We start from the raw sequence: 12,494 nt of genomic DNA on the forward strand, positions 1-12,494 counted from the left end.
CTTCAAGCACAATATCCCAAACCAGGAAACCACTCCTTCTTGCCATTGACTGTGACTGCTAGTCTGCCTGCCAGCGTGCTGGAAGGAGGCTTGCAGGGGTTGCACTGCAGCCCCAGAGGGCAGAGTCAGGAGCTTGGGGCAGAGGGAGAGCCCCGGGAGGTAGGGTGGGCTCAATGTGGGGTAAGCATTTCTATCAGCTGTAGGCACTGAACCATGGGATGGGCTGCTTCTAGAGGTAGTGAACTGCCCCCTGACATGGCAGAGCAAGAGGAGAGGCTGGGATGACCACCCGTGGTGCATGGCATCAAGGAGATTTCTGTCCAGAGTGGGCTGTGGAGAGACACCTCTGTGGTCTCTGCCTATTTGGAAATTCCACAATGTTCTTGTTCCTGGAGCTCTGAGAACAGGTGATATGGAAGCAGTGGGTGTGGGGAAACTGTTCACCAAAATGTCAGTTAACCAGGATGGACTGTGCCCAAACCTCCAGGACATGAAGGCTCCCAGGAAAGAGGCTGTGTCCTCAAGTGGGAGGTACCCAAATAGGACAGGCATATTCATTTGTTCTGAAGCATTTCTTCTCTGTAGTACAGCTGTCTATGAGCAAGAGTTGCCCCTAAGATGCAGCTGTTCGCCAGGTGGACAAGGGGTCCGGAGAGGCCCATTATCACAAACCCCGCTGCAGATGGAGTATCCACAGGGCTCTAAGATCTCCAGGCTTCAGGCAGTGGCTCTTGGGGCTTTGAGCAGTGTTTGATTTAAACAGTGGAAGAATCGATAGTTCTGGTCCTAGGTCTGGCGCTTCCTTCCCATGGGCTGGAATGCAGAGATGAAAGCTGGGTGCCTCTCACCATGAATTGGTGGCCAACACCTTAGGTGAAACAATAAGATGGAAGGAACCGGGTCTTCTCTGTAACAGCGGCTTGGCTGGTAACCTTACTCAGAGAGCACATCAAATCCAAAGAGCCTGTCTGAGCACATTCCCTATCGTGTAACCTCGTTTGAGTTTCATCAGGCCTCATATCATGAGCTGATATCTGCTCATGAATTGATTTCAGATATCTGAAATATCTGATATCTCTTATCTGGTCCACACTCCCTGCTCTCTAAGAATGCAAGTTTTATGAAGACAGGACCTTTTTCTCATCTTTTTCAATGTAAGATTCCTAAACCCAGGACAGTATCTGCTCCACAGCCAGGTGCTCAGCAAAGATTTGCCGTTGCGTGGAGAACGGTGGTGGTGTTACAGAGAAGGTGATGGTGAGGAATGGAGCTGGGGACACTGTAGATGCAGTGCCATCTGATCTGTTCATCAACACCCTCCCACCTCCACATAGGGAGAAGGATGACAAAAGGGATGAGACACGAGCAGAGAGCCATGTCCACGCCTGAGGAGGGTAAATGCAAGCAGACGGGCTCCACGGCTGCCGGCCCCTCCCTCTCCTCATTGCAGTCCAGAAGGGCAGCCAAAACTCTAGTCCTCATCAAATATATGTGGGATAAAAGAATGAATGACCGGGTACCATGGCTGTAAGATTATGCCAAGTCCATCTTAGCTTTTCATATTAAGGCCCCCAAATTGGACTTCAAGCTTCTAGAATCAAAGTGAGTCAGTTATTGGCCAATTCTCAGATCGTTTCACCAAGAAACAGTTTAACCACAAAAAGACTTCTCTTCTGTGTGTGCCAATGCGGGTGTGAAAACGTCTGTGTGTCAGTTTGCTCGGGTGTGGGAGCATGTATATATGCACTAAATGTGTGCACTCTTGCAGAGGGATGTGTATATTTGTGTTGCATGTCTTTGCATTTGTGATTGTCTCTGTGTGGGTATTCAAATGTGATTGTCTCTGTGTGGGTATTCAAATGTGATTGTGTGAGACTCTGTATGTGTAGAGCTGTGTGTGTGAATTCTTGGCTGCAGAATTTGAATTTCCTCCAGTACTATTTTCCTGGTACACACCCAATCTTGAGCCCCTTTCTTTTCTTTTCTTCTCGGAAATCCACTACTGAAAGGTTTTTTTACCCGCCTCCAGGGGGAGGGGGCTGGGGGAAGGGGAAGCTAAAATCACAAGGCCCAGATCAAAACACTCAGCAGCTAAATGAATTCGGCAGCATTTTCCCGCATGACTTGGAGGGATAATTTAGTGAAGCCACCAGCTGGAAGGAAAGGGATTAATTCTGCACTTAGCCCAGCTCCAGTGAATAATTCATCACTGAGACCTTTGTGCCCAGCCCCTGGGCAACTGGGGAAGTGTCCTGCCCACCTGCCTGTTGCCTGCCTGGGTCCCCCAGTGCCCTGACCAGCGGCACTTGACGCTTCTTTCGGTTCTCAGGACACACGTGCCCCAGCAAAGGGGTAGGAGGCAGGGGGAGGTGAGGAAGGGGCTGGCAGTGGCCACTGACAGACTCTAGACCCTGAGAAGAGCCATGGAGGCTTGAGCTCCAATCTGGGACATCTGGGATCCCTGCTTCTCCTTTCCTGGGGTCTTTTGTTGCCTCTGTGTCCCCTCCCCTCTCAGTAACTTCTCCGTCCTGTACCTGGTTTGGTGGTGATGGTGGTGGTGTGGATGTCAGGTTGTATCTAACAAACTCTCTCTCACCAAGAATTAGAGGAGTCTCTACAGGGCAATGTGGAACATTCCCCAGCGGGGAGTGTTAATGGGAGGTTTCAAGCACTCACGAGAGGCCTTGTGGGGAGAGAGCTTTGGGTGGGTACCTTCCCAGATAGACCTCTCAGACCCTCCAACAAGGAACTCCCTGCGTTCTTCACAGGTAAGGTCACAGGGCCAAGTATTACCCCAGAGCTGGTGGCTATTTTTCCTGGCATGGGAAGCTAGCAGGAGTGGGCTGATCCAGACATCAGCCCCTGCAAGCATTTCCAGGGGGTCATGGTCCTCAACTGCCCACATCCCAGCTTCATGCCTCTCTCAGCACCACAGAGAGGAAAGTAGGAAAATTCCAGCCTGTCAGGTGCACTGGAGCCAAATGACCCGAGTCCAAGCTGGACTTCAGAGCCCAGGTATAGCTGATAGAGGAAGTGATCCCATCCATCAGGCAGGGCTCAGTCCCTGGGGACTTTCAACTTGGGGCAACCCAGCTGTGGTGGGCAGGATTCCAAAAATGAGCCTACAAGATTCCATACCCTAATCCCTGAAACCTGTGAATATGATGAGCTTTCACTCCTGTGATTATGTTACATGACACAGTTGACCTTAAGATGGGGACATTATCAGAGTGAGCCTGACCTAATCACATGAGCCCCTTTAAAAGCAGAGTGTTTTCTCTGGCTGCTGACAGAGGAGAAAGTCAGAGAGCTTTGCAGTGTGAGGGGGAGTTGATATGCCTGCTGGCTTAAAGATGGACGAGGCATTGTGAGAAGGAATGTAGGCGGCCTTCAGGAGCTGAGAGAGGCCCCCGGCTGACAGCCAGCAAGGAAACGGACCTCAGCCTTACAACTGCAGGGAACTGGATTCTGATGACAACATAAGGGAGCCTGGAAGCACACTCTTCCCCAGAGCCTCCAGATAGGAAGAGAACCCTGCCAGTATCTTGATTTCAGCCTTGCTGTATTGGATTGCCTACCTACAGAAGTGTGAGCTCATAAGTGGGTGCTGTTTTAAGCCACTAAGTCTGTGGTAGTTTGTTACACAGCAACAGAAGCTAATATCCAGTTCACGCTTGTAGAATCTTGATCCCAGTAAGCCAGGCTTGGCTTGGGCTGAGTTAGAGGCTGACTCCCCGGTCTGAGTGGCCCTCTGTTCTCAACTCTCTCTTCCTAATCTCAGTTTTTTCAAGCCTTGAATCACCTTCAGACATTTCCATCCAAAACAGCAGCCCCGTTCTTCTAAAAGCCCCTGGCCCCAGCCCCTGAATAAGGCCAGCGACTGAAAAGGAGGTTGGAACCCACGGAGAGGCTACAAGAGCTGACGCATGGCTGCCCCGGCCCTGAGCTTCCCCTGACCCACAGTCTTACCTCAGAGGAAAGCAGCTGGAACGAGAGATCCACCATGGGGACCTCACCGTTTATGGTTTTCAGCTTGGTGTCCTGGAGGAGGAGAAGGGAATAGTCGGCCACACTGGCCAGGGCAGGCAGCTTTTGCCTCTGCTTTGTCCATTGTTTCAGATTCCCCGGGGAAGTACCTACTGGCCGCTGTGCCCAGAGAGTGGGAGGGAGGCGGTAGCTGGTCTCCCACCTCCGCTCACCCTCACTGCTTCCGTACTACCCTCCCCAACTCCACAGGAGACCTGACTGGCTCCTTCAGACTTGCCTCCTGGCAGAGTGGGGAAGCTCCAATTTGTTGAGGTCTATTATGTCAGGATGGCCAGAGTACTTTAGGGGAAAAGGTGGCATAGAAATAGACAATGATCATAATAACACATTGATTCTTATTGAGAACGTATTCTGTTCTAAGTGCTTTACAGGTATTTCCTCCAAAAAAACCTCATAGCAACCATATGAGAAAAGTACTATTACTATGAACCCATTTTACACACAGGGAAACTAAGTCACTGAGACCGAGTAATTTTTCCATGGTCATGTAAGCTGGTAAGTAGTAGAACCAGACCGTCTGGCTCTAGACTCTCTCACTATGCAGAGAAATAATGTACGGCATGTTGTTCCTATTTTAGAGATGGGCATTCTAAGGTTCAGAGAGGTTAAGTAACTTGCCCCAGGTTCTACAGTGAGGACTAGGGCAAGTCATGATTTGAACCCAGGTCTGGCTGGTTAAAAGTCTGAACTCTTGCTGCTATCCCCTAGGGCCTCCCTGTGCTTCTCCCAAGTTGTCTGGGGGCAATTTCATCACAAGCCCGGGGGTAAGACTGAGTTTTGGTGTTGGGGGTACTCCTCACACCTGACAGCGGTCAGATTCCCTGGTGCGGGCTCTGATGGAAGCTGCTGGAGAAGCCAGATTCGCCTCTGTTGGCGGGGGCAAGGTGGAGCAGGCTGGGGAGGGGTGGGACCAGGTGGATCTGCTGTGGACCCTGTCTAGGGGACGGTGGTGGGTACTCCCGGTGATGGGGAGCTTCTCCACACGCAGCCCATTCAGGCCCTTCCCTGTCAGCATATGCGGTGCAAATGGCTCTTCAGCGGCAACACGGAGATACCCAGGGGCTTGTTGAGGGTCCATGGTTCACTGCCTTTCACTGTGGAGGTAGGACGGGCTGGGGTTCCCATCAAAGCCCCCAGCCCAAGCTTCTTGGATCCCAGTGCCTGAGGTCCCAACGGGGCCCATCCTTTGGTACCTGACATCTAATTCTCCCATCCCTCACTGCCCACCTGGCCTTTCCCTGCAAAAATCTCCTCTTCCTCCTCTGCCCTTCAGGGCTTCCTGAGTTCAAGACCAACTTTAAACATATTCCATGTCTCTGGGTATTTATACGGCTCTCCCTTGTCTCTGTCCTTTGGGGGCTTCACTCTTACGCTGTAGAACTAAGACTGTGGATCAGCCGGTCTCTGAATCCTGTCTCCCCACAAAGCTCCCCCTGTGAGGTCTGAGGGCTCCTCCCCTCCCTGATAGGCACTGTGGACAGGGTGGTGGTGTAATAATACGAGGGTCTAGTATGGGAATAGGGCCCATGTGTCCTGGCCCATATCCCAGTGTTGTCATTGGGACAAGGAAGCCAGCCAGGGGCTCCCCAACCTGTCTGCACACATGGGAAGGCTGCTTCGGGACCCCTCACCCACCCCCACAGGATGCAGAGGCAGGATGGTCTGAACACTCTTTCATACACATGTCCTGGTATGTGGCGGCCCTGACATGGCAACGGGGGTCACTTACTTGAAGACGAGGAGTAGTACTCCGGCACCAGGGCTGTGTCCTCTGGGAAGCTGGCGGCTCCAGCTCGGCCTTGGAAGAGGAAGGACTGATTCCACAGGGGCAGCTCTGGGTCCCCCAGGCTTGGACAGCTGACAGGAGAAGATGGGAGAAGGTGGTGAGGCCACAGCTTCTCCCAAATCAAAGGATGTCCAGATATTTGGTTGTGTGCATGTCTATATATGTCCCAGATGTTTGTCCCGATTATAAAAGCAATAAATACACACTTAATGAAGAAACTTTGGAAAAAAAAGAAAGGTAGAAAGATGAAAGAAAAAAACCCACCTAAATTCTTACGCTAAAGACAACTGTTCATAAGATTGTGTGTTTCTTTCTAGTTTTTTCCCTATGCCTATTTTGTATATAACTGTCAACCTAACATCCTGCCTTTTTCATTTACCATTAAAACCTAAGCATATCCAGAGTCCTCAGTAACACTAATTACCCAGCTTTAGTAGCTGCAGGATATTCTGTCATGTCCAAGTGTCCTGGTTTCTCCCTTCCCATTTGTTCAATAACACTGCATTGAATGTTCTTTGATCCATAGCTCTGTATCTCAAATTATTTCCTTAGTACAAGTACCCAAAATAGAATTGCTGAGTTAAAGGACATGCATATTTTAAGGTACTTGATTCATCCTGGGTAAACTGTTTTCCTAAAGAGTTGCACCAGTGTTCCCACCCATGGCTGGTGGTGTCATAGATGCCAAATTAGACGAGACCTCTGCCCTTGTCACCAGCCCTTCTCTTCCTCGCAGGAACCACGGCCGGTCTTCAATAGGGGATCTGGGGGACTTGATGGCATGCTAAGCCAGCAGCTGGAGCACACATGTGGGTAATATTTAAACAACAAAATAAGACAACATAGCTATAGCGCCTAAACAAGGGACCATCTGAGACACTCCGTGGGTGATCAGAAAAGACATCTTGGAGGAAACAGGACCAGAGGAAGCCTCTGAGGGAAGATCTGGCAGACTGAAGGGAGGGAGGATGTTATTCTGGGTGGGAAAACAGCCTAAGCAAAAATGTGGAGGCGGCATCAAGCCTGGCATGTGTGGACACCTAGAATGAGGAAGGACTCCAGGGGAAGGAGGTCTGGCATCTGCAAAGGCCAGAAGGTAGTGAGTGAGGAATGGGACTTGGGGGCATCAGCCTGTGACACCCAGCAGGCAGCCCTGCATGGTCCCAACACAGGGAGGGGCTGGGGGGTCATTGGCACAGACTCTCCAAGTGGCTGCCTTGCCTCTGCCCCCGGCCAGGGGCTGTCAGCAACTGTGGCAGCCGCTCCCACCTCCCGCTCCCCTGCGGGAATCAGTCATCACTCGAAAAGGTCAGCACAAATGCACCGCCAGCTCCAGGAGTTATTGATGCAGGATGGCGAAATATCAGTGTGGGTCCACTCCCCCCGCCGTGGCAGGGCCCTGATGCCTGTCACACTAATGTGTCTGCTCTTGTTCTCCCAGGCCCAGCCTGTGGCCCCGCTGTGTCTGCCCCTGCCCCTGGGGAGATGAGCTGCAGTCACTCTGGGGCTAGGGGGCCCTGAGTACAGGGATAGTGACTTGGGTGATGGAGTGTTCTTGAGAGCAGGCTCTGGTGGCAGTTCAAGGACAGCCATTTGGCTACCAGGCCAGGCCAGAGAAGCTTCTCTGGGTTCTGTGGTGCCTGGGAATGGCCTTTCAGGATTTATCCCCAAACCAAGCTCTTCCCAGAGCCACCCCATTCTCCTGAGTCCCCAAGGGGGTATCCGCACAGCCTGGACCATCTGCCAGACACTAGGGCACTCAAGGAGGACCTGTGACAGCCTCCTCCGCCCCATCCCTTGCTCCCACCCAGGAAGAGGGGTGTTTAATGGACACTGGCTGTCCTCTCTAGGGCCTATTAATGTGTCTAAATGGAGTCTACAAAGCAAGAAACAGTGTCTGCCTGCCCAGGAAGGACAGCTCCTTTTCTGAATGGTTTCCCAGATAAGTCCCTGAGGAAAGAGCCCTTGAGACCTAGAATTGGGGAGGGAAGGTCAGTCTCTCTCATGTGTGTATGGGGTGGGGCAGGGAATCAAGGTTAAACCACCTTCAGAGTCTGATGCTAGGGACCTGGCGAAGGTGCTGGTGGCATGTGTGGGACGGGGAGCCCCGCGAGCGGGGAAGCCATTCCCCACAGATGCTTATGGGAAAGACCCTGGCAGGCTGTGCAATAAGGAATGTGATTAACCTTCAGCTGAGATCTTTAGCAAAGCCATTAACCCCCAGCCACTGAGGCAGACCTGCCTTCTCTGGGGACAGAGCCTTCATTACATGGGCCTATGGTCTCTCCTCCCATTTCCCCAGGTCCCACCCACACCTACACCCACACCTGCTGCTGCCTGCTCTGCCCAGATGTAGTGGTGGCCACCCTGGGAGGAGTAGCTGCTGGGGCAGCTGATGCTGGGTGGCTAGGACACCTAGGCTCTGGGCCCAGGTTTGCCTCAACCTTGCTGTGTGACCTTCAGCAAGTCCTTTCCCCTCTCTGGGACCTGGTTTTGTCATTTTCCGGTGAGAAAACATCTTATGCTCCATGCTTTGAAAGGCTGTTTTGAGGGTGGAAGGAGACAGTGGATGTTTTGGTATGAAAGTGCAAGTTCAATTCAATTGAACTCAGCAAATGCTGATTGGCAGCTTCTCCATTCTAGTGGCCTCTGGGGTTCAGCAGGGCATATGGGAGAGCTACAGCCAGACCCTGCTCCTCTCTGGAGCTCATTGTCTTGCAAGAGAATAGGACACACACACACACACACACACACACACACACACACACACACATCCCTATGACCCGTGCAGAGGCCTAAGCAAGTTATGGGATGTGGAAGCTGAATGTCTGAGGGGAAAGCTATGACTTCCAACCTGGGGAGGGGAGGACCTTAGGGATCGTGCAGTAGGTAAGAAGGTGGAAGGGCATTCCAGGCTCAGAGCACAGCAGAGGCAATGACTGGGAGGTGACGGAGGACAGCATGGGTGTGATGGAGGACAGCATGGGTGTGAAGAGCCAGTCATCCAGTGGAGCTAGGGAACGCCTGGGTGAACTGGGGCAGTGAGCCAGGAGGCTGGAGGGGACAAGTCCTTGTGTATCTGGCTGACAGTGAGGGCTTTGTCCTGTCCATGGTAGGGACAAGGAGTCCAGGGGTAGGACCTAATCCAGGGCAGGGGGTCACCCTGGCCACTTGTCACAGGATGGATGGGATGGGAGTCTCCTAGTGGAGGCTGCTGCAATGGTCCGGGCAAGAGAAGATGCCAGCAAGGTCTATGGGATGGACAGGAGCCCATGAGAGCTTGGGTACAGACTGCTATGGGGGCTGAGCAAGGAGATGAGAGTGGGCACAGACAGCTTTTTTCACCACTGCTTGTGTTTCATCAGCCAGGAGCTCTATCAGCTCTGTAGGAGGCCAGGCCAACAGGAGCCACCTGTTGGGCAATGGCCCCTCCTCAAGAGTACAGGGTGCAGGGCAGGAGTGACTCCCAAGTCCCACCCTATGTTGGGTCCCACAGGCTGGGCCAGGTCAACAAGTGCATGTGATCAAATTCTGGTGAAAAAGATGAGAGGAGGGAGTCTGCTGAAGGGCAGCTGGAGGGGAGGTGTCCAGCTCCTCGTAACAACCATCTGTGGGACTTCACTGGTGGCGCAGGGGTTAAGAATGATCCTGCCAATGCAGGAGACACGGGTTTGAGCCCTGGTCCGGGAAGATCCCACATGCCGCGGAGCAACTAAGCCCGTGCGCCACAACTACTGAGCCCGCATGCCACAACTACTGAGGCCTGCGCGCCTAGAGCTCATGCTCTGCAGCAAGAAGCCACGGTAATGAGAAGCCCGCACACCGCAACGAAGAGTAGCCCCCGCTCGCCGCAACTAGAGAAAGCTCTCATGCAGCAACAAAGACCCAACGCAGCCAAAAATAAATAAATAAATATATTTATTAAAAACAAACAAACAAACAAAAAACACTTGTGGGAAGGGGAGGCTCTCTCTTCCTCTGGTCTTGGTCATGTCTGCTGGGGGGGTGCCAGGAACATTTTGCCCCCTGAGCTCTTAGCCAGCTGAAGATGGCAATCCAGGGGTGTTGGAAAGATCCTGAGTCCTTGTGGATGCTGCTGAGCCCAGGCATCAACCAATTCTGGCAGCATCTTCTTGGGGACCCCTCCCAATGTGCCACAGTAAATATCCTTATAGTCCATGTGAGTTGGGGTTTATATTACTTGTAGCCAAATGTAACAAGAGCAATGGTGAGGCTGACCTCAGAAGGGGCATTGGCACTAGGGGAGGGGCAGCTCTGAAAGTGCCTGAATCCGTTTAGCTTCCACCTTGGACTTGGACGTTTTGCACAGGTTATCCCCGTAAGTTCTCCTAATAGCCTAATAAGGTAGGAATCAGGAATTGGAGAAATTAAGAAGCTTGCCAAAGGTCACACAGCCAGTAAGTCACAGAAGACGGGTCAAACCCAGGTCTGCTAGGCCCTCAAATCCCTGCCCAGAGTGTTTTGTCATGGTGGGCAACTGGTGGGACATCACAGCATCCCAAGATGTCAGAGAGACAGGTCCTAGAAATAACCTAGTCCAACCGCCACCCGCTCAGCTGAGATGAGGGGACTGATGCTTGGAGAGGGGACAGGGCAGGGGTCTGTGTGAGCTGCTGACTGGTGTCCCTTCCAGGTAGGGCTCTGCCCACTCCCCCCATCTCCCCACCTGTGCCACAGAAGCCTGCCCCTGTCCTCTCACTGCTGCACCTGGGCACCTCTGCCGGCTGCCAGTGAGTTCTCAACCTGGCCCAACTGCCATGGGGCCGGGTGACTTTCAGCAAGCATCCTGCCATCACTGGACCCCTGGCCTCGAGTCCCACACATGCAGGAGGCACTGGGGACACCTCCCTCACCCAGACTAGTTAGGCAGCAAAGGCAGCCAGAGACGCCCCGGGGTAGGGAGGGGCTCACTCATTAAAGCAGCCAGCGCTTCCTGCCCCTCGGGACTGCCTGCTGATTGGTTCATAATTTTCTGGGCAAATGCAGGACCACGTGTGAGATGACTCTGGGGAAATCAGGCTGAGGATTGGTTTGGGTTTGAAGCCTGAGTCCCCCGAGTCCCCCTTTGTCCCACCCCTCCTCATCACCATCACTCTTGTTCGTGTCTAAGCCTTCTTCAAATGTCTTTGCCTTTAAATGAAGGCTGGGGCTCCGAAGGGGTACCTCATTCTGTATTTGCCACGCCAGACACGAACTCTGGTTGGCAGACAACAGGAAGGACTTCCCAAGCTCTCCTGTCTTCTTCAAGGCCCCTAGGAATGTTGGGACCGTCATGTGGGGCAAGGTCCCACAGAAGTGTAGACTATGGGAAGAGATTGATAGGGCCATGGCCCTGGACCCAGCCACAATCTGCACACCCCTCCCCGACGTACTCAAACCCACCACCCTCCTCTCCAACCCTGATGTGTATCATGTCCGTGCACCCCCATCTCCACACCTGTGCTCTTGTTCTCAATCGCCCTGCACCAATATTCCCCTATTAAAAACTCAGGAGTCCTATGTCTGGACACCTGTTCAGGCTTCACATCCCTCTCACCTCTGGCTAAAAAAAATTTTTTTCTATTGTGGTAAATAGGCATAACATAAAATTTATCATTTTAACCATTTTTAAGTGTATAGTTCAGTGGCATTAAGTACATTCACAATATTGTATAACCATCACCACCATCTATTTCCAGAACTTTTTCATCATCCCAGACAGAAGCTCTGTACCCATTAAATAATAATTTAACTTCCCATTCTCTCCTCCCCCAGTCTCTGGCAACCACAGTTCTACTTTCTGTCTCTATGAATTTGACTGTTCTAGGTACTGAATGTAAGTGGAATCATACTATATTTGTCTCCTCTCCTCTGATTTTTATAGCTCTGACAGTCCCTCCTGGTTTGTTATTAATTATACATTATCTTGTGTTGATATTTAACCTTTTCACATGTGTGACTCCTGTCTTCATCAAACCAAGGGCTCCCTGAGGGCAGCTTCTCCACAGCACAGACAGGCATGGTCCTGGGTTGGGATTCAGTAAACTCTTACATAATCGTTAAGTGAACAGCTGACTGAGTGAGCGAGTGAACGAATGCACAAGTCGGTGAGTTACTAGAGGTATAAGCCAGAGAGAGGGCAAATGAGGGAAAGAGCCATACCTGGGCACCCATCCTGGCTGACCCGAGGAACATCAAAGTTCATCACGGATGGGATAGGGAAGGAGAGTGGGGTGATGGGAAGCCCCAGGGATACCGGGTCCCGGTTTATCTGATTGACTCTGGGCAGGCAAAGAGACAGGGGTCAGCACAGGAGTGCTATGGGTGTCCAGCACCATTGGCTCTGCCCAGCCAGGCAGACAAGGACTCCCACGTGTGCTCTGGATTGATGTGAGAGAGGAAAAGATGAAATCGCCCACGTAGTTCAGGTCTGGACACCCCGACAGATGGTGGACCCTGGTCCTTCTGATTGCTGGTCCAAGCCTTGAGAAAGCCTTGGTCAGGAGACGGGCTGTAGCTCCCAGGTTCCCTTCCCCATGACTCACTGTGGCCTTGACTGAGTCCCCTCCTCTGGACTGTGAATCCACCAAACCCAAAAGAGGCCTGGGGAGGAGGGGGATGAGCCAGGGCTGGGACCAGGGAGACCCCCAGGATGGTGAGG

At 52.2% G+C, this 12,494-nt stretch overlaps 1 protein-coding gene across 1 annotated transcript in view; it reads right to left on the reverse strand.

Annotated features, from left to right (window-relative positions):
- CCDC33 (coiled-coil domain containing 33) overlaps positions 1–12,494 on the reverse strand; it is a 116,457-nt gene that overhangs the window by 55,510 nt on the left and 48,453 nt on the right. The window contains 5 exon segments of the mRNA XM_057542674.1: positions 3,970–4,046; positions 5,014–5,064; positions 5,067–5,141; positions 5,777–5,904; positions 12,004–12,114. Coding sequence (XP_057398657.1) covers positions 3,970–4,046; positions 5,014–5,064; positions 5,067–5,141; positions 5,777–5,904; positions 12,004–12,114 — 442 coding nt within the window.

Source organism: Balaenoptera acutorostrata, chromosome 3, assembly GCF_949987535.1.
Source record: "Balaenoptera acutorostrata chromosome 3, mBalAcu1.1, whole genome shotgun sequence".
NCBI lineage: Eukaryota > Metazoa > Chordata > Mammalia > Artiodactyla > Balaenopteridae > Balaenoptera > Balaenoptera acutorostrata.